Genomic DNA, 22,577 nt, shown 5'->3' on the forward strand with positions numbered 1-22,577 from the left:
ATATTTTGTCTTGAAAAGACTAATTTATCACTCTCTCTCTCTCTCTCTCTCTCTCTCCTAGTATTGGGCTGTAGTTTTCAGGTTCCAATATAATGTTGACTTTTGAAATAGGCCCCTCCGAACTTACATTATATTTTAGGTTAATTAGCCTGTAATTATTATTTACGGGTTGAGGAGGTGTGACATAAAATTTGGATTAGCCTACAGTTCAAGGGGCTTTCAATTTCTATACACTTTTATCAATTTGTAAATTGCAATTAAAGATGACATTTGTATGTTTGATAAGATGGCTAATTAATTCCAGTTCCATCTCAAGACCTTTCTCTTCAATCCTCCGTTGTTCTTCTTCTGCCCCCCAATTGAGAACATCAAAGTTGAGAATCTCAAAAATGGGATTCGAATCGCGCACAACTTGCTAAAAGCCGGACTAGCCATGGCCGTTAACGGTCGTCACGAAAAGAGCGGTGACGACCCCTTCGAAATGTTATCGACGTGGGTAGTTCATCGTTTTGTGAGTTGTTCGAAAATACAAAATGTGTGAGTATCATAACCGACAGCATCTGAAGAGAGGAGTAAAGTCACAGAAACAACATTTGGATTGTATGTCTACATTCAACAGTCATGTAATTTTTGTTCTCTAGTTGAGATAGTGTCTACAAGACACAAACCGAGAGCTATTCAAAGAGGAAAACAAAGAACTTAATATTTCACTAAAAACTCACCATTGCAAATTTATAACCACATAGACACAAAGTAAGCAACACGGAAAATATTCAAATAAGCAAAGACTCAACAGCTTCACATCAAGGTAGAAGCTCCATCTGAGCTTCCACTTTTGTTGTTATCACCAATGTTATAAACCACAGAAACCGAAATTGCAAACTTTAGTCGCATGCATTTACCAGTAATCCTGAACTGCTTGTGAAATGATAATACAAGAGTTTGATTTGATTTATGATATATAAACCACCCACAAATTCAAATGTACACACACAATAGACCTTCATATATAACTTGGATGATAATAACTAGGAAGTCTCAAGAACCTCTCGCCGCTTTAAGGGGGGGGGGCATTAGTCACTTTAGAGTTTAATACATTTAGCCATTCGTCGTCAACATGACAAATCCACATAAATACATTTCCATATACACATACATATATTTATATAACATATATAAATATATGGTCCTTTTAAAGATTATTTACTATTTCTATATAGCGAGTTCATCAAGATGGCGATCCATGATTTCTGAAATGGTTTCCATGAATGAAGCTTCGCTGAATCCCAGAAAAGCAGCTTCGTTTGCTTCTTTCAGAATCTCTTCGATTTTGGATTCTTTCTTGATGGTCTCTCTGCACAAAATGCTTCCTATATCATACGGAGTTAGTCCTCTCTCGACGCCCTTCTTAAGAAGCATGGTGGTTATGCGGAGAGTGCGAGCACAGTTATGAGAGAGGTCCCAACCATAAAATCTGAGAAGCTCAATGTCCTCCTCGGCGTTTAGTGATTTTATGTAGTCGATGGTTTCAGAGTTGAAGGGTTGGCGGGACTGCGGCCAGTAGAGCCACTCAAAGGTGCAATCTTCAAACTGCATCAGAAACAGAAATCTCCCATTAATACTTGATTCACACACACACACACACACACATACATTACATCTATTGCAAAAGTTTTAACACTTCTTATGTTCAATAAGAACCCAAATGTAAAACTCCTAATCGAAGATCAAAATTGTTTATCATGATCTAAACACCGGTGGCATTTCTCAATGAACCATGCTTTTGGAATCTCAACAAAATGCATACAATCAAAATCCAAGGCATGATAATTTCTCTTCTTTCAACTAATGTGGTTAATCTCAAATTGCAATAAATTCCTATAATTATCTTAATGAAAAGTCTGAAAATCTCAGAGCATGTAAAAACGGGTGAACAAAGTTACACGGAACTAACACTAAATGCTTTAGCCTTGAATTATTATAACATAATTCATACGCACCTTTTCGCAGAGATAAGAAAAAAAGAGAAAAAAGAAAAGAAATCTTTAATCAACACAACAGCAAACTCACATTCTCAGGCAGGCAATATCCATGATCAATAGGAATAAGCACCGGCCTTCCTTCCTCTCCTCCCTCGCTGCAAAATAATATATTCCCAGCATGCCTATCTGTATTCGCCAACCGTATATCCAACACGCAGATCTTGTGCACCTCCTGTACGGGAAACGCCCTCGGCCCCATATCCTCACAGCTCCCATTGTTCTTCACAAACATCTGCAAAGACCCGATCTTGAAATCCTTCTTTGCTTCATTCGCATCAAACCCTGGAGGATGATTAAAAGCTCTGTGCAAGCATTTCACCATAGCTGTAGGAGGAACTCCGGAAAAGCCGAAGTCAAGTCCAGAAAGTGACTTCTTCCCGCCTATTGGATGGTCGAGAACGTATGCCGCGACTTCCCGAATTGCACCTTCGCCGACCTGCGTCCCTCTCTTCAATCCCTCTCCGTTTGCCGAGAGCGGCAGCCCTCGCGGGTTGTTCTCAGCCATCGGTTCCTCGTCGATCGGCTTAAACACGGCGATGTACTTGTGGCCCAATACATCTTGCATAAAGTACGCCCCTCCTGTACCTTCCGACGACAAGATTGGCGGGTTCCCATTCTCCAATCCAGCAAGAGTGGCGGTAATGAGATTTTTAATTACTGGAGGCAATTCGACCTTCGGATTAACAATGAACGGCTCGATCCAAACATCTCTAATCGGTGGTTTCCTAGTAACATGTACATCTGGTGCTATAATCGAGAGCTCAAATTCCTTATCCACAGGCTTGCTCCTGACCTTCGCTGATCTCCTCACCAGCAAGTGTATTACAGCATCATTGTTCTTGCATATATCGTGAATCAACCGCTGATCATCGAGCTCCTCGCCATCGAAAATGAGCTTCTGATCGTCAAAATTGAGAACCTCTTTGCTTTTCTTTGTGATTTCTTTCTTCACGTAAGCAACAGTCCGGCCTCGCTCGACATGGAACTTGAACTTCTTCCCACAGACGGTTTTCACGGTGATTACTCGGAGATCGGAGACGCGGATAACAAGGTGGAGGAGATTACCGTCAGACACGCCGTAGTCCCGGATTAAGCAGTCATTGCGGGCCAGCTCACGGCCGTCGAAGACCAGCTTCTGCTTCTTCACCACAAAGCCCTTGCAGGTCTGAACCCGAAGTTTGACCGAAGCAATTGAATCGGATTCCGAGACCCGCATCGGAATCACCGATAGGCCCGGGATCGAAAGGTATATCATGATTGAATCCAGAGAGCGATGTGGCGATCGAGCATCGTTCGAATTGAAGGGAAAGAGGAAAAGATCTTCCCCAACAGGGTTGAGAGTGGCTCCAGCCGACGACATACTTTTAATTTCTGATTAGGATTGAAGAGAATTCTTCGATTCTCTAATCGCAACGAAAGCCACAAAGAAGGCACGACGATCTCAAACCCTAAAATCCATCGCCGATTCCGCCCTAATTCCCCTAACCCAGCCTAATTTCTGCAATCCCTTCTAGAATTCCCCCCCAAAAAAAGAATCTCAACTTGGAAACGATCAACAGATTAAAATATCAAAATCAAGCACCAAAAGCACCTAAAAGCCCTAAATTTCGAATCGAACGCAGCAGGAACAAACCCTAGACCGAAAAGGAGCCACCTTTTCGAGGCTGAGGGTTTAATCCGACAATGTCGACGGATCTAACAATGATTTAACCAAAAAATTCGATTCAAAAGGGATAAAAAAGGGCACAAAATGGGGATTTCCGCGTCGAAGTCGATCGAGAGAGGGAATGAAAAATGGGGGGATGAGGGTGGGGGAATGGATTCTTACCGGAAGGGGAAAGAATCGAGGAGGAGAGGGCGACGAGGAGGAGCTTAAATCGTGCGACAAATATAGCAAATTGGGGGCGATCGATCGCAGCGGTTTAGGGTTTCGGTTCGGCTCGGTGCGTCCCCATTTCTTTCTCTCTCTCTCTCTCTCTAAGCTCTCGAAGGCTCGCGCGCATTTTAATGCGAGTTTTTCGAATCATGACCGTTGGGATTTAAATAGAGGAGAGAGAGAGAGAGAGAGAGAGAGAGAGAGAGAGAGAGAGAGAGAGAACGGAACGGAGAAGGGGGAACGGGAACGTAGCCGTAGCCGTTAAAAGCGGTTGGAATTGGACCCGAACGCAACGGGACGTTAGGGGCATGGCCTAACGGCGTTAAGTATGGGAAATGAAAGGTGAAAAATGTATGGAGACCCCCCAACTATCCGACGTTACGAAATGGCCTCCCAAATTTAGTTTTCTTTCTTACTTAGTGACACCCCCTCAACTTTCTATTATTGCAATGGAGTAATTTTTATTAATAAAATAAAAACTTCATTAAATTCATGTGCGATATTTCATAATTTTAAATAAATTTTAAAAAGAAAATAATCAACAACTAATCGTTGATATAGCTATTTAATTTTAAAATTGTAATTTAACTAATTAGAAAACCTCAAATCTAAAAATTGAAAGTTCAGGAATGGAGTACGTTAAAACGCACTGAGTGATGTCTCGAGAAAAAAAAAATTATTTTGAGGTGTATGATATATACCTCATCTATCTAATGGATGAGATTTATTTACTTGACATATAATGTAACTAATGAGTGAGGTGTATATCATACACTCTAAAAGAGGTGTATGAGCAGTATTAATTTCAAATTTGTCCAAAATTAAGGAGGTTGAATAAATGCTACTTATATATTTCAAAAGAGATATACATCTTATATCCTTTCCTTAACTAAAGTTTCAAATAAAGTAGAGTAAGGTGACTCTAAAAAATCGAAACGAATGGGTCCAAATCAAAAGTGTAAAAGGTGAGGGACATTTCAAATAAAAATAAGTCACTTATATATTCTATTTATATGGTGCAAATCCCACACTCACCTAACACTGGATTGGAAAACTCTTCTTGGATTTTAGTTTTTGGGCTTAAAATCTCTCCTTAGATTTTTAGTTTTCTAGAAAAAAAAAAGATTTATAATACGAGTAAAAATTAGTCTTTGTATGGCGAGGATGTAAACTTTATAAACATTGGACGAGAAATGCGTAAAATTTACGTTCATTTTTATGTGCACAGATAGTATTGTTGTGACGAATATTGACAATAGGAATAACGATTTGGATTAATGTGTCGCATACCTGTGATTATTGGTAATACGTTCACTCAATTCAAATCTGAAGTTGAGCTTCCGTGCTTTTAAAAGTACAAGAGCTCAACATACTTGTGATTTTTTTTAACAGTCATATAGCTTTAAGATCCGTGAAATGCTAGTAAAAGAGAATTAGTGAGGCATACCATTAATAGTAATATACGTATTTTGAGGCGATTCGACGGCTAAAAAGTCACAAAGACTAATGCTTCTGTGCTTTTAATACCATACAAGAATATAAATTGTACAAGATTAGAGGAAAAGTATAAGGGTTATTTAAATATTAGAGTGTGTATACTACAACATAATTTTATAAATTTTTATATATTTCTATTCACATCTATATATGCCTTTTTTTTTTGTGAGAGAGAGAGATATATATATACCAAAATTTCAGGTTTGATATTAAATGGGTTGTTAGCGAATTAGGCAGGTAATACGGATTAATCCAAATAAGAACAATTTAACAAGCAAGTTAAATGGGTGATCCAAATTTATATAATCTAAACTTAAACTAGTTATTTTGGGGTCTGATCTTGTTAAGAGTATATGGATAATATCAAATTTTATTTAAATATATGTATAAATGTCCAAATTTACTATCTAAATGGTAACGTAAACCTTCCATACCAGGTTTACCAATTATTAGTAATGAATAATAATATTTAAAGGCCAAATTACATATATTTTAAATGAAGCCACATATCAATCACAATATGTTTCAATTAACACTTACACAATTTTTCTTATTTTTCTTGAAAGAAAAAAATATATTATAAAGAGAATTCATAAAATTGTTGATTATAGTAAATTTTCGCATTTATTGTTACAAAAATAAATATCTCATTTATAAACTTATAGCGCAATAAGAGTTGAGTTTCTGTGAAGTACTTGTGAATTTTTAGCCATCGAATAATCTTAAAATTCGTATAGTATTAGTAATGGTGAGGACTGTTAAGTCTTTTTTACACATGAATTTTGAAGTGATTCGACGGTTAAAAAATTACAAGCACATGAGTTCCTGCGCTTTTAAAAGCACGTGAGCTCAACTCAAACACAAAATCTGAGAAAACATTTGCTATATATGGTGGAAATGCAAGGTTAAATCAAGTGATGGAATAGAATCATTTAGTTACGTGTAGTTTACATTACGCTTGTTTAGGTGTGTAGTTTGAAAGGAGGGTAAACTTCAAATACCACCCCTGTAGTTTTGAACTTTCTTACTTTAGTATTCTATGGTTTATAGTGTATCAAGTTAGTGTCCTCTAGTTTTATTTTTATCTTTTTGTCAGTTTTTTTTTTTAATTTTTCGATAAATTATATACAAAAAGCTTCAAATACCTCATCTAGGTTTATCGAATATTTACTTTAGTACCCTTTGGTTTTAACTTTGTCATTGATTCAACGAAAAAAATTAGTGAAACCGATAATAAGAAGATAAAAATGAAACCGCATGGCACTAAATTAATACACTTTAAGCCACAGAATACTGAAGTGAAAAAGTGTGAAACCACAAGGATAATATTTGAAATTTTTCCTTTAAAAAATCAAAGCGCTTCTACCCAACAAGTTACAGACAATTTCAAATGTCCCCTTCAAAAGATAAAAAATATAGAGGATACCTTTTTTGAAATTGTCAATATCATATTTGCCCTTATTTAGTTTTTTAATGAATTGTTACTGATTTGGATATTTACGATAGTTTTTCTAAATTAAAAGGGTATTTTTTTACACTGACTCTTTTAGAAAGATATTTATGTAATTCAATGTTGGAGAAAGAGTATATATAAAACTAACCCAAAAAGTTAAAAAACTTGGGTAAAAAAAAAAGAAGATTGTAGTTGTGTAAAAAAATTAATCAAATAGAATTAAGACGAAGCTGCTTCGTCTTGTTGTTGTTGTTGTTGTTGTTGTTGTTGTTAACGAGCTATTGTCACCGTTGTAAAGAATCTACCCCAAACAACTTTACTACATATTACAATTTTAATTGCATATGAATATAAATGCAGTGTTTGTTTGAATTAGTTCATTTAACAAGCTGTTTGATTTTATATAATTAAAAGGGTTTTTTTTGCAAATAGCCCCCTGACAAATTTTATTTGCAAAAATAGCCCGATCCAAAAATTATTTGCAAAAATGGCCCTGCCCCTGCCACGCCAGCGCTACGTCAGCGCCACGCGGGCAGGACGGGCCCAGGCGTTTAAGTTGAACACGGTGAACCATTCACCGTGTTCAATATAAAATTTTTGTATTGGACACGGTGAATGGTTCGCCGTGTCCAATACAAATACCCCAACTATGACTAAGTTGGAGGTATTTGTATTAGACACGGTGAACCATTCACCGTGTCCAATTATTTGTATTGGACATGGTGAATGATTCACCGTGTCCAATATATTTTGTATTGGACATGGTGAATCATTCACCGTGTCCAATACAAAAACTTTGTATTGAACACGGTGAATGGTTCACCGTGTTCAACTTAACCATCTGGTCCAGCCCCGCCCGCGTGGCGCTGACGTGGCGCTTGCGTGGCGGGGCCAGGGCCATTTTTGCAAATAAATTTTTGACATGGCCAATTTTAAAAAAAAAATTTGCAAGGGGGCTATTTGCAAAAAAAGCCCTAATTAAAATGTAGTGTATTAGGAGATGTAGAAAGTGTTGTAATTATAAATAATTTATTTAGTTACATGAGTTGAGCTGGAATGCTGTTAGTAGCAAACTAGCTCGTTGTCATTGATTTGTTTTTTATGATGGAGCTTTTAAATCGACAATCGGCACCGTTGAACATGATATATACTACTTAAGCATCTACAAATCAAATTTCATATTTTTTCGATATTGTTCTTTTATTCATAAGTGAATATAAAAATAAATAGCTGAAAGTTAATATCCTTTAAAAAATAGAGATAGAAATCTTGTAAATAAGATCAAGAGTATACATCTTGTTTTAAATAGTTTAAAATATTTTTTAACCAAAATTTTACGCCGTTAAACAAAAAAAACGTTTCATACCGATTATTAAAATTATAAAATTTGAAACCCTTTGATAATTAGGCCAATAGTGTCAAAAAGATTTGAGATTTGGGTTATAGATATTTCAAGTGGTATAAATCATATTCAACCGTGCTGATCGTCGATTTGAAGTCTTCATCATGGAAAATAAATGAGTGGCAATAAAGTTCGTTTATTACTGAGAGCATTTCAGCTAACTCCTAGTTGTATGTAGTTGAGAAATATATTGAGAAAATTTTACTCTTTATACATACACGGTGAGATTACCTCTAATATTAAAAATATATATTTTGTTGTTAAAAAAGTAACTAAGGAGTTAAGTTTATATGTTATTTATATTATTCTTTCCAACAGTACCAGTTGAGCTCCTTCGTATAGTTCTAACTTTTTAGAATTTTGATTTTACTATCCAACTTTTCAATTCATTTGATTTGAGTGAGCCAGCGACACTTTGCTTGCAAAATTTAAGCAAATTACTTATTTTAACGAACTTCTAGTTGTGAGAATTATATAAAATATATTAATTAAATCTGTAAAAATAAAAGATGTATTTAAATTTTGAAGTTTAAAATTTCGTTGATCGACTTAAATCAAACAAATTGAAAAGTTAGGTAATAAAATTAAAATTTTAAAAGATTGGATAATTAAATCCAAACGGTCCATAGCTCAGGTAAATTGCATATGTTTTTACCTAATTTTAAATTTATTTTTGAGGATAATAATATTAAATAATTTGAAATGTATGTGGAGCTAAAATAGTTTTAAATCAAACTTTAGGTTACTCGGTGAAAGCTAAACAATTTTAAATGTGGAGGGAAGTTCATGTGTAATTTAGTTAATTTGAAATATTTAATTATTATAATTAATTAACTATTAACTAATTAACTAAATTAATCTATTTATACGGTCGAAATTTGAAAGAAACAATCCTCCCTCTTCTCTTCCCCAACTCTTCTATTAAAACAAAAAAAAAAAAAAANCGGCGGTCTCGGAGGCCGACGCGCTCATCGCCTTCAAATCCACCCTCTCCGGCGCCGGCGCCGGCGCCTCCGCCGCCTCTGGAGTGGAGAGTCTCCGAGGTCTTCACCGAACGGGCCGGCAGAGACGAAGCATCGGATTGTACGATACTTAGTCTCCTCCTTTTCTTTTTCTTTTTAAATTTTTGTTTTCATCTAATCTGGTATTGGTTCGTTCGATCGATTAGGGTTTCTTTTATGGCTTCTTGTTTGCGCGCTTTGATGTGTTCTTGTGATGAAATGTAGTTAACTGAATAGTTGTTTAGGACTATTTGTTGCTTACTAAATTTGGAACTTAGAATGCAAAATGATGCGCAAGTGTCGTCTTAGAAATTGAAATTAGCTAACGAGAGTATATTTGTTTTAACCTTTTCATCGTGATTTTGATTTGTTTGGATTGCTAGAGAAGAAGAAAAAAGAATAAAAAGAATAAAAAGAAAGTAACTTTCTCCAGCATATCTTTCTCTCTCTCTTTCTCTTTCCACTTTTGGAGAGGAAAGAAGTTGACTTTCTCTCTGTTTCTCTTCTTTACCCTTTCTCTTCTTTTCTCTCCGTTTCTCTCCGTGCGAGTAGAGTTGAGTAAAGGTCACTGATAAATATGTTTAATCTCACTTTTGTTTCCTTAATTTGGTTTTTGAGGTATCACTACTTTTATATGTTTGTCATGTTATGGAAATAAAGGTGTGACAGCTTTTGTTTTTACGGTAGTCAATTTGCCTTATCTTGTGTAAGTAAGTGCTTGTTTAGCGCGGTTTTTAGAGCAGCTTCTATTCTAGAGAGGCAAAGGTTATGCGCTTGATGATTGATAGGTCTAGAGCTTCTGGCTTGTGTTGGAAGCAGAAATGAGCTTTTCTAATTTAATCATTAAAACCAGTTCATGGTTTCAATGAATCTCATGGTATAAATATTGGTTAAAAAATAATCAGTTGATCCTATTTTGTGCAAAGGCTTTGACGAGGATATCTTTTAATTCTCCAATCATCAGTGTTTTGCGCTACATACTCCAAGAGTTAGAAATGCATTTAAGTGTTGTAGTGTTTGAAGAAAAAGAACAAAAAAGAGCTTATGTGGATGATTACATTCAAAAATTTATAATGGTCCAACATGAGAAGCTCTTTCTTATTGATAATTGACACTTTGATTTTTAGGAGGTTCCTTTTATTATTCTTTTTTTTTTTTTTGAATTAGCTGCCTTTCACTTTCTTTGTGTTGCTCAACCAAAGAATAACAACTTACTGAACTTTGACTATTCATTACTAGTACACCAGGGTCTGTCTTTCGTTGCATTTGTTAAGTACTTATTAAGAAGGTAGATCCATACTACCTTATGTTCTCAGGTTCTTGGGAACATACTGTTCTTATTTTACGTGTTATTTACTACCAACCCATGCGATGCACGGATTTTAATTTTATCTTTTTGTTATATCTTTTATATAATATATATTAATTTAGACAAATTAAGTTTTTATTAGAAAAATTATTGAATCAAATTAAAACAATACTATCATGATATGCTAATAGAATGTAAGAAAATAATTTATAATTATAAATTAATTCAGAGCTAATTTGACTAAGAAGTAAAGAAATTAAGCAAATTAATTTTCACTGTAATTGGAATCGTAATTTATTTTTTTTATGTGGTTCATAAATAGATATTTTTATAATCCTCCATGGGAATTAATTTAAATAAAAGTAATATAAATTGCATGATCAACTAATTTAAATTGAAGAAATTTAAAAGTGAAAAGCAAATTTATAATCCTATATATATATATATATATATACTGGAACACAGTAAGTAATACTATTCTCAAGGTATATTGGAACCTTCTATGAAACTGCGCCACATGGCATCTTGTGGTTCACTTGGAACCTTGCTTCCAAAATACTATATATATGTATATATGATAGTGTACATTTACTTTGCATGAGCCATGGGATGATGTGCAATATTTATGCAGCCCAGGTGGCAGACCATCCATTATATTTTGTTTTCTTATTTGGCTTATATTTAGGGCTTTCTAGCTAAGCCGACTCCCTTATGAACTTTTGCTTATTGCAGTTGATGTAATTTCGGCAATAGAGTTTGACAGCTCGGGAAGTTATCTTGCCACTGGATATAGAGGAGGGCAGATAGTTTTGTCAGAAAGGACAGATATTAAGAATGTATGTTAGACATATTTGACATGTTAATATTTATAATTGGCATCTGCCTTCGTAGTCGCTCAGATTTTCTTTCTTTTCTCTTCTTCTCTTTTCTTTTTTTCGTTTTTGCCCTGTAGCATGTTAGTAGAAGGGATCTTGAGCGGGCCGATTATTCAGCTAGTAGGCATGCAAAATACAGTTACAAAACTCAGTTCCAAAGTCATAAATCCGAGGTACTACTTTTTCAGAGCTTAGGTAAAACTAGAATGATGCTTTTTTAATCCATATTTAATTGGACTAGCTTCATTTCTATGTGATCAGTTTGATTCCCTTAGAAGCTTGGAGATATCTGAGAAGATTAACAAGATACGATGGTGTCAACCAGCCAATAGCGCGTTGTATCTTCTCTCCACGAATGACAAAACAATAAAGTTCTGGAAGGTAGCCTGTAACTTTTTTCTGCACCTTTTTCTTTTTTACTGTATAGAGGAAAAGTAAAGTTAAAAAAATCCACTAGGTGAATCCTGATCTTTTATCTCACTTATTAATTCGATGTGCTTTTCAAATCCATCATGTACGTGAGGGGGGTTGGTTAGTATATTTCTGGGCTGTTTACTATTAGATCGTCCTAATGCATAACAATGACTAGTGCTTTGTTTTTTTTTTTTTTTTTCTAGAAATGTTCTCCTATTAATGCTTAACTAAGGCAGTCGGGTCAAACAAGTAGACCACAAAACTGGGTTATCTATTAGTAAAATTAAGTTGTTTACCTTATTCACACCCAAAAAAAAAAAGAAAAAAAAAGGAAAAAAAAAAGAAAACTGAGACATCTCGCTCTACTTCTCATTCTTCTCATAGTACTTAATCATAGTACTATTTGTGTTTTCACTTGGTATCTGTACCTGATTGATTTAAGGCTTTCTTTGTATAATTGCTGCCTGTTAAGTCTAACGAATTAAATGTATTTTGACAGGTGCAAGAGAAGAAGGTGAAAATAATTTCAGAGATGAATTCAGATACTTTATATTCGAGTGGAAATTGTAGTGTTGCTAGCTCTAGTACAGCTAGTCCGCCTGTATATCTTCCAAATGGAGGGCGTTTAGAAAGGCAGTACAATTATATAAGTAATGACCTTTCATTCCCGCCTGAAGGGTTTCCATCGCTTCGTTTTACTACGGTAATTGTATTCAGCTCAACCGATTCCTTTGGCGTGATATGGTCATTGAATTGGTGCTATTTTCTTTTGTTCTAATTGTTTTAGAAACTTCTTACTTTTTTAGTCCTTTTTTCTTCAGTTCTCTAAGCTGTGCCATATAACCTTGTTTTTGTTATTCAGGTAGCAAGCCAACAAAAAAGTCTTATTGCTCAATGCAGAAGAGTATATGCTAACTCACATGATTATAACATCCATTCGATTTCAAATAACAGGTTTTGTGCCTCTTTACCCTATATTTTACTCGATAAATCTCTAATTACTTTAGGCATTAACTTTCATGGTCTATTTTGTAACAGATTCTTTATTTATCGGGATCCCTTTATTTTGTCACTTGAAGATCTTTTCTCATTCAGATTTGTTTGCACTAACAGTTTTGCACATTATATACTCAAGTACCTAAATATTAAGGACATATTGTATACTGCCCTTTACCTTTCAAAAGAGAGAGAGGAAAAAAAAATCATGTACTATGTTTTAATATTCTTGATGTTTGTCTCACATGTAGTAGTAAAAAAGGCTATGTGAGACTCTACTATGGCAAGTTAATTAAATTTTTCTCATAAAAAGTTGTCATATTGTGGTGACTAATAAGATTTCCGAAATAGAAGAAAAAGAATATATTTACACAGGACGATTTTCTGTCTAACAGTGTAAAAGCTTAAGCCATAGCCGGAAAGTTCTCACATGACAATTGTATTAACACTTTCTTCATGGTCAAAGGAAGATGCATTTTCTATCTGCAGATTGAACCCGTAAAGAATCCTTTGTTTAATTTGAATATATTGTTCTTGTGGATTATTGTGAAAAAATCACTTTCCTTGGATGAACATAGATATGTCCTGCTTGTGGTATTGCAAGTTCATGCTCATTTTTTTTGTAAATGCTGTCTCTCTCTCTCTCTCTCTCTCTCTAGATTCTCAAGAAGTTGTTTATTTGTAATCACATTATCTTAATGATCTTTTATTCTGCAGTGATGGTGAGACTTTTATATCAGCTGATGATTTACGGATAAATCTTTGGAACTTGGAAATGTGCAATCAGGGTTTTAATATTGTTGATGCAAAGCCTGCCAATATGGAGCATCTTTCTGGTACATGTTTCTCTTCTGTGTCAGCTCGGGTGATAAAACTAGTGGCAGTGGGCAAACAAGTGCCTGGCAGTAGTGTGCGCTTTCGCTCCCCTTTTTCTTAATTCAAATTCTATGCGAGGTTGACTGCAGATTGTTTGTAATGGTACCTTCTTGGATTTGCTGGCAATGGATAACAAAGACTAGTAGTAAAGTTTTTGTACTTCTTTGTTTTTCTTAAAAGATGAGTTTGCAAGTTAACCAACAATAACAATAATAGAGAACAGCTGGCAGAGAATTCCGTCAAATAGAGTTAGTTTAGAAAGAAACCGAAATGAGAGTTTTACAAACGAGGCCTTTGTTTCTTTCTTTTTCAGCTATGTTTATTCTGAATCAGTAGCCAAAGTTACACAGCTTATTGTTTCCTACAATATGCAGAGGTGATAACATGTGCCGAGTTTCATCCTACTCATTGCAATATTTTGGCATACAGCAGCTCAAACGGCTCAATACGACTTATTGATATGAGGCAATCAGCTTTATGTGATAAGCATTCCCAACTGTAAGCAATCTCTCAATTTTGTATTGAATTCCTATAAGAATCCAGTTTAGAGATTTTTGCATATATTCCTCCACAATCTTTTTCATATATATATATATATATATATATAGAGAGAGAGAGAGAGAGAGAGAGAGAGAGAGAGAGTCCGGTTGGGGTGCTTCCAATAGTACCAAGCATTTGGTGCTATCAACTTTTCTACCATTAGATCTACCCCTTTGACTATTTTTACTCTTTGGATCATGCTATTCCATCATCCACCACTAAACCCTAGGGGGACATTATCATCCTAACCACACAACCCTTCAACCTAGGGCTGAAAACTCATATATATATATATATGTGTGTGTGTGTGTGTGTGTGTGTGTGTGTATATATATATATATGGAATTATGCTACTATACTATCGATGGTACAAAGCGCTTGGTGCTATCGAGTTTTTGGCTGTTGGATTAAAGGATGTACGGTTAGAATAATAGTGGTCCCCTAGGGTTGAGTGGGTGGTTGGTTGAATAGTATAATCTAACGAGTGGAAATGATCAAAGGGTAGATCTAATGGCAGAAAACTCGATAATACCAAGAGCTTGGTACTATCGATAGTATAGTAGCCGGACTATATATATATGTGTGTGTGTGTGTGTGTGTGTGTGTGTATATATATATATGGAATTATGCTACTATACTATCGATGGTACAAAGCGCTTGGTGCTATCGAGTTTTTGGCTGTTGGATTAAAGGATGTACGGTTAGAATAATAGTGGTCCCCTAGGGTTGAGTGGGTGGTTGGTTGAATAGTATAATCTAACGAGTGGAAATGATCAAAGGGTAGATCTAATGGCAGAAAACTCGATAATACCAAGAGCTTGGTACTATCGATAGTATAGTAGCCGGACTCTATATATATGTGTGTGTGTGTGTGTGTGTGTGTGTGTGTGTGTGTGTAGGAATTTTTTACAAAATAACCATCTAAAATTTTATAATTTGCGAAATAACCCTATCAAATTTGTATTTGGCAAATTAACTTTCGAAACGCGGTGAATTATTTACCGCATTCTGAAAGTCTCTAAGTCTTTTAAAGGCAGTGAATCATTCACCGTTTTCTTCATAATTTTTTGGGAAAGAGAAAAAAATGAGGTTGTTAAAATTATATGTAGATTACACGGGAAATAAAAAAAGTGAGGTTGTTAGGATTGTGTGTGGAATATTAGAATTTTTGTTTGATTGTTAGAATTGTATTGGATAGATTAATAAATTTTTTTTGATTGTTAGGATTATATGAATATATTATTAGGATTTTAAAATTGTTAAGATTATATGTGATATTTGATTATTACGATTGTATGGATAGATTATTAGGATCTTTTTGATTGTTAGGATTGTATGGATAGATTATTAGAATTTTCAGGTTGTTAGGATTATATGTGATTTGTTGAAATATTTATGTGGTTGTTAGGATTATAGAAAGAAATAATAAACAAGTGAAATGCGGTGAATAATTCACCGCTTTTCTGAGAAATTAGGAAAGCGGTGAATCGTTCACCGTCTTTACGAAGGCAGTGAACCATTCACTGTCTTTAAGAGATTAGTTTTTTAAATATAATTTTGGTAAGGTTATTTCGCAAATAATAAAATTTTAAAAGGTTATTTTTATAAAAAAGTCCATATATGTATATGTGTGTGTGTGTGCGCGCGCGCGCGTGTAGCTACGAAAGCAAAATTTCATGTATACCCTTTAAAAACTTGATTCTAACATGAAAACACCTCACTTTAAGCAATTCTTATAATAAAAAAACTAACCTTTTCTTGTCAATTGCTTGACTTCCCAACTTAAAGGTACAGCTATTTTGCAAAAGAAGTGCACTTGCATGGTGAAATTGACATTTTTAGGGCATATATGATATGCATACATAGATGATTTATTGATTTATATGTGTGTTATAAGCTGCCTTACATCATGTTGAGTATCAACATGTATTATATTTTTTTCATATTGCTTGCTTGCGTGCTGATTGTTGCAATAATCTATCTTACGTTCCAACAGGTTTGTGGGGCAAAAGTCGCCAGCTTTATGGTCCCCTTTTACTGGGATTATTTCTTCAATTTCAGACATTAAGTTTGAAAAGAATGGAAGGCATATCTTAAGTCGTGATTACATGACTGTTAAGGTTAATAATTCTCAATTCTTATAATAATTTATCGTTTATTCATTTCAGTTTTAATAGCTATATATATATATATATATATATATATATATATATATATATATATATATATATATATGGAGTTGAGCTAGAATGCTATCGGTAGCAAACGGGGTCCGTTGCCACCCATTTGTTTTCGATGATGGAGCCTCCAAATTGACGATCGACACCGTTGAATATGATCTATACCACTTGAAATATCTAGAAACCAAATTTCAATTCTTTTCAACATCATTGGCCTAATGATCAAAGGGTTTCAAAATTTGTAATTTTAATGATTGATATAATATGTTTTCTCTTTTAACAGCGCCAAGATATCCAAATCAATTGAATTTTGGTTAGAAAGTTCTTTAAACTATTTAGAACAAGATCTATACTCTTGATCTTGATTACAAGACTTCTATCATCACTTTTTAAAGGATATTCATTTTTAACCATTGATTTTTGTGTCCACTTGATGGATAAGAGAATAATATCGAAAAAACATAAAATTTGGTTTCTAAATGCTTCAAGTGGTATAGATCATGTTCAACGGTGCCAATCGTCAATTTGGAGGCTCCATCATCGAAAACAAATGGGTGGCAATAAAGCCCGTTTACTATCGATAGCATTCCAGCTCAACTCTCTCTCTCTCTCTCTCTCTCTCTCTCTCTATATATATATATATATATATATATATATAGAACTAGGCTACTATGCTATTAATAGCACCAAGTCATTGGTGCTATCAAGTTTTTGGCTATTAGATTAAGAGATGTGCGGTTAGAATAATGTGGGTCCCCTAGGGTTGAGTGGGTGGTTGGTTGAATAGTGTGATCTAACGGGTGAAAATGATCAAAAGAGTAGATCTAACGGCAGAAAACTTGGTAGCATCAAGTGCTTCATACTATTAATAGCATAGTAGCCGGAGGTCTCCGTTAAACTTGATCTAGCCTATTTGAAGTATCTAGAAAATAAATTTTACGATTTTTCGATATTATTTAGCTAGCGATCGAAAGTGTTCAAAATCTATAATTTTTAATGGTTGATGTATACTATTTGCAAGTTAAACGGTGTAGAAGTATTCAAATCAGATAAAATTTTGATAGAAAATTTTTTATACTATTTACAGTAAGATCAATATCTCTGATCGAAAATTTTAGTGCTATATCACCACTTTTTTTGAGATTTTTATTTTCAGCCGTTGATTTTGAACCCTTTCGATCGCTAGCTAAGTGCCTAAGTGATATCGAAAAATCGCAAAATTTATTTTCTAAATACTTCAAATACGCTAGATCAAATTTAACGGAACTGATCGACGATTCAGAAGCTCCATGATCGAAAACGGCTTAGGAGCACGGAGGCATCCGTGCTCCTAATAGCACACAAGATCTACTCTATATATATATATATATATAAATTTTGTTCTCAGTCATGTAAGAAATGCGCTGAAGAAAGTTTGACTTATGTGCATTGGCATTAGTAACTTTCTGTTTTTGCCTAGATAATTGTTTCCTTTTCACTTTTTCCTTTTCTTTTTAACTTTCCTCTTATAAATCCAGCTCTGGGACATAAACATGGACTCTGGCCCTGTTGCTACTTTCTCTGTCCACGAGTATTTAAGACCTATGGTGAGTTGCTTTTGTAAACTGTTGTATGCCCGTTTCCATTTCCTACAACAGCCAACTTATTAGGGTTAATAACAAATTTTAATCCCTCAAAGTTTGATCCCAATTTCAACTATGTGCTCAAGAGTTTATGTTTCAACAATTTAGTCCCTGAAGTCTGTTTCCATGGGTAATAACTCTTGGATGTTTGTTAGCAAGGAAAATTCCACATCAATGTCACCTGCTGTTGGGTCCGACCTCAAATAGCTACCATGTTGCCGAACTATTGTTACGATAGTGATGTGGTAATTTTTTTTAAGTTGGCAAACAATGGTAATAAGTAGGACTTGATAGCTAAGCTTCAGGGACTGAATCCTTAAATTTGTAATTACAAGGACAATTAAGGACATTGATCTTAAAGTTCGAGAAATAAATTTGTGATTATTATTTTATAGATAAATTGTCTATAATAGTTCTGTTTTCCCCCAGCTACCTCATCTGTATGCAAGTGAGTGGATATTCGACAAATTTAATTGTTGTATAAGTGGAGATGGACTAAGAATAGCAACCGGCTCTTACTGGTATTTGTTTCTATCTTGTCTGCTCATGAATTTATCCCTCTTACCCTTGTAACGATGTGTTTACAATTTTCTGTGTTATTAGCAATCAATTTCGCGTGTTTAGCTGTGCTGGGGAAAACTGCGAGGAGACTACATTGGAAGCAAGTACAAATCCAATGAGGTATGATTGATGATAGTTTTAAGAATGTCAATTACCAATGAGAATTGGCAGTGATATGAAACATCAATCAGTCTAAAATTTTGTATTTATCTGTTTTAACTTATGAAAGATTTTGCATCCGTTTATAGTTGCCATGGATGGAAACCTTTTGCATACTGTTAAATCAGCTTCTATGTTGTGCACATCACTTGGACTTTGATTTTATTACTTCAGGTTTTATTAAAAAATGCAGGAAACACCCTACGAGTATAATGATATATTCACATCCCCACTCCCCCTTTAACTTTTTGGCTAAAGCATTTCATCACGTCTTAATTACTCCAGCGCAAAAAATTGCAGCAATTTCAATGCTGCGCTTTACCACTGTATCAAATAGGTCCAAAATGGGAATGACCTTTGAAACACATGCAAAACTTTCATGGAAACAAATTATTGGATAATGGTGATTATATCCAGTAGCTCTCATAAAGATCTCTTTTATTTAATTCTTAGAAACATTATACAAGTTTCAACTTAGTATGTTCAGATATAGAATTAATGTGATATGCTGAACCACAACATTGAAGTTTTGCACGAATTTGATGATCATCTCAATTTTTTTATTCTATTTGACGTAGTTATGATCTGCAAGGCTAAAATTGATGTAGTGCTTTATCCGTTGGGTAATTGAGACACGGGCTAAAGTTGTGAAGGGTGCTATTGTAGTTTAACCTTGAATTTTTAAGAACTGCAATATAGCCTGTTGGTCTATGAGCAAAGTGATAAATATTACCTAGTGGTGACATTAAGGAGGCAACTCAAGAACTTGTACTAAGGGTAATATAGCTAAGTTTCAATATTTCAGATTGAAAAGCAGGATTTACAACATTAGAGGGGTTTACTGCTGTCTTACAATATTTTTTATACCGTACCAGCTAAAATTGAAAAGATACTAGGCATTGTATAACTCAGTGCAAATGATGATAACGCTCCTTATATTATTTCAAGCTTCTAAAAATTACTATATGAAATATTATGGTAATTGTATACACTTTCCTAGCCTCTAAAAAATTAGGGGCAATTGCCTATATACTCCAAAAAAGTTTCCGACTTTTTGATTTACCCCTCTTAGAAGGCTAATATTGAAAATATCCTTTTTACGTTCCAACCTATTTCAAATATATTCATAGAGTTAAATTCTGTTAATGAACGGTTAGCAATAGCGGTTATCTATATGAAATTACTATTTTGCCCTTTCAAATATATTCTTCTATCATCACGGACTTTTCTTATTTGACCTTAAGGGGCATAAAAAGTATTTTGATTTTTGTTCTTTTCAAATATACCCTTTTGCCATCACCAACATTTCTTATTTGCCCTTAAGTTAAGGGCAAAGAAGTATTTTGATTTTTTTTAAAAAAATTTTAGTAGATATTTAACTCACGTTTAACCCAAGTTAACTTAACGGTGATAACTGTAGGGGCATTTTGGAATAACGGAGGAATATATGAGGGGTATATTGGAAAGAAAAAAAGAAAGTAGGGGTAATGAGATATTTTCGAAGTTTTGAGGGGTATATAGGCAATTATCCCAACAAATTACTATATGAAATATTATGGTAGTTATATAAACTTGTTATTTTTTGGCTTTCATCATATAGGAGTCGAGTCGGAAACCCTCCGGGGCCTTTGAGGTGGTTGAGCGATTCAACACATGTTGTCCAACCAGGTTAGTATCTAGCTGTTATAATCTTCCGCAGGGTTTTACACAAGCATTCAAGTGCCGTAAGCACGGGTATTATCCACCGTGCCATATAGTGCCGACAAGATATCAACAGGACATGACTTATGTGTCGATGGCATGGCTCAAAATCTTTTTTTTTTTTTTTTGAAATTAGCAAGTAGTTACTTGAATAAAGTTCAAAAATTAATAAAGATATGTAATAAGCAATTATAATATATTAGTGCTAAAGAAAATAAGTATTTCATGTCATTATGTGTCCGCACACGGATAATTTGTTCGGCACGCATCGGCATAGCATGGCACGTACTGTGCTGTGCTGTACCATCAAGTTTTCAGCACGATTCTGTGTCATGCCACTTAAATCCTTGGTTTTACATATACATCCCTTAAATATTATCTAACTAAATATGTATTTTTGTGGAATTTGAGTTTCATATATATCTCTCGAATGCTTAGCTTTTTGCAAATATACTTTTATCTTAAATTGGGAAGTCATAGAATTTGTGTGGTTTATTAGAAAAGGGTTTTTTTTTTTCAAAGAAGGGAATTTTTGTTAGTTCAAGGGTATACTAGCAGAAATAAAGCTTTTGTAGGGTATATAAGGGAATCCAGATTTTGCAGGAATATATAGGCAAACGAATAATTTTGCATGGTTATATATATTGAAATTTCTAAATAACAGCTTGTTGATTGCATTTTTTTAGTCAATTAAAATAATGAAAATGTTCTTCTGCAACGAAATCTTCTTTTCAGGATTAGAAAGCCCAGGGGCCGACACCAGTGAGAACTCATATGAAAATTCATATGAGGACTCGCATGATTTTTCTAACAAGTTGCTCCATTTAGCATGGCACCCAACGGACAATATAATCGCCTGCGCTGCTGCATCTAGCTTGTACATGTTCTCTGCTTAGAGTTGGCCTCGACAGAGAAAATTAAGGAAAGTTTTTTTTTCCCCATTTTCTTTTCTTTTTTCTGCTGGGAAAGCATTTCAAATTATTTTTTCATGCAACCTAGCAGAAAAGATGCAGGGAGGGAATGTCTTCAGTGCAGCACTTATACCACCTAGCATCTCCTGGGCCAATGGGAACATGGCTCGTTGGATTATCAATGTCGAGTGAAAGGTATTCTTGTGATTTCTTTCATTCTTTTGTTCTATTGGCTTTGTGGAATCTGTGGCATAAGTGTTGCACTGAAGACCCTATCAAATGATTGGGGTTTGTGTGTCCAGTAGTTTTTCTGATATTATTAGGTGCTTGGTTCTGCACCTATAGCATGAATTTTTAGGTTTGCGCAAGTTATTCTTGCATTGTAATTATTCATCTCTTATATTCTTTTCTCTTTAGTATTATTCTTTTGCCTTCAAAATATGTTTTGTGTCCAAAATTTACACATTAATTTGGTAAATTTCTTTTGTTCTTTTGTTTACGACTAGTTTCACAACACAGTGCTGGCTTTTCTTTTTTGTTTTTTTTTTTTTGAGACTGGATGCAGTTGAAATGTAACTTATAAATCCAACACAAAAATTATTGTATAATAAGTTCATATTATTTTAATGCACTTGTTTGGTATAGTTTTATGGACAGATTTGGAGTTTCTCATACAGAATTTTGGCATTTCTTAAATACAATATTCGAAGTTTCTGCTGCAGTGAGAAGCTGATATAAGCCTACATTTAGAAGCTCCAGTTTTAATTCCTTTATTATGCCAAAGATATGATGTTTGTTTCGCTTTAAATAAGGTTCCTGAACTTCTAGTTGGGTTTTACTTAGCTAGTCAAATTTTCACTAGTGGTCAAGTTTTCACTAGTGCTTCAATTTAGTCCTCAACATCCATTATTGTTAGAATAAAAATTATAGCATGCCCTGGCATATATGTGTTATCTGTGCGTTGTAAATTCATTGATCCTCTATTTATCTGGTACTTTTGATTAAGCCCTCTTAACTTTTTTTAGTAGAAAAAATGGTGCACTGTATTAGGTGGTAGAGATTGCAGGGTGCGTGGATATATGAATGCGTTAGTTGCAGATGGAGTGTTTTTTGTTTTTCTTTCTCTTCTTCTTTCTTTTTTTTTTTTTTTCTTTTTTCCTGT

At 34.4% G+C, this 22,577-nt stretch overlaps 2 protein-coding genes across 2 annotated transcripts; one reads left to right on the top strand and one right to left on the bottom strand.

The window, feature by feature from the left end:
* Nucleotides 1,037–4,013, bottom strand: LOC109709297 (phosphatidylinositol 4-kinase gamma 4-like). Its single transcript, XM_020231463.1, has 2 exons — nt 2,071–4,013; nt 1,037–1,590 (listed from the first exon to the last, which is right to left on the bottom strand). The coding sequence occupies exons 1-2, from the start codon at nt 3,400–3,402 to the stop codon at nt 1,213–1,215; spliced, it is 1,710 nt and encodes a 569-aa protein (XP_020087052.1). The 5' UTR covers nt 3,403–4,013; the 3' UTR covers nt 1,037–1,212.
* LOC109708413 (serine/threonine protein phosphatase 2A 55 kDa regulatory subunit B beta isoform-like) lies at nt 11,723–21,837 on the top strand. The gene is made up of 12 exons (XM_020230144.1): nt 11,723–11,836; nt 12,369–12,572; nt 12,732–12,823; nt 13,583–13,701; nt 14,116–14,239; nt 16,278–16,401; nt 17,979–18,047; nt 18,513–18,604; nt 18,687–18,764; nt 20,404–20,471; nt 21,240–21,426; nt 21,507–21,837. Exons 2-11 carry the CDS (start codon nt 12,402–12,404, stop codon nt 21,398–21,400), a joined length of 1,098 nt encoding a protein of 365 aa, XP_020085733.1. The 5' UTR covers nt 11,723–11,836; nt 12,369–12,401; the 3' UTR covers nt 21,401–21,426; nt 21,507–21,837.

Source organism: Ananas comosus, linkage group 1 (genome assembly GCF_001540865.1).
Source record: "Ananas comosus cultivar F153 linkage group 1, ASM154086v1, whole genome shotgun sequence".
NCBI lineage: Eukaryota > Viridiplantae > Streptophyta > Magnoliopsida > Poales > Bromeliaceae > Ananas > Ananas comosus.

Excerpts from the sequence above, each read along its gene's own strand:
- LOC109708413 (XM_020230144.1), top strand. The coding sequence starts at position 12,402 with ATGAATTCAGATACTTTATATTCGAGTGGAAATTGTAGTGTTGCTAGC. Across the intron at positions 13,702-14,115 it reads CAATATGGAGCATCTTTCTG|AGGTGATAACATGTGCCGAG; the intron begins GTACATGTTTCT and ends TACAATATGCAG. Across the intron at positions 16,402-17,978 it reads GTGATTACATGACTGTTAAG|CTCTGGGACATAAACATGGA; the intron begins GTTAATAATTCT and ends TTATAAATCCAG.
- LOC109709297 (XM_020231463.1), bottom strand. The coding sequence starts at position 3,402 with ATGTCGTCGGCTGGAGCCACTCTCAACCCTGTTGGGGAAGATCTTTTC. Across the intron at positions 1,591-2,070 it reads GATATTGCCTGCCTGAGAAT|TTTGAAGATTGCACCTTTGA; the intron begins GTGAGTTTGCTG and ends TTTCTGATGCAG.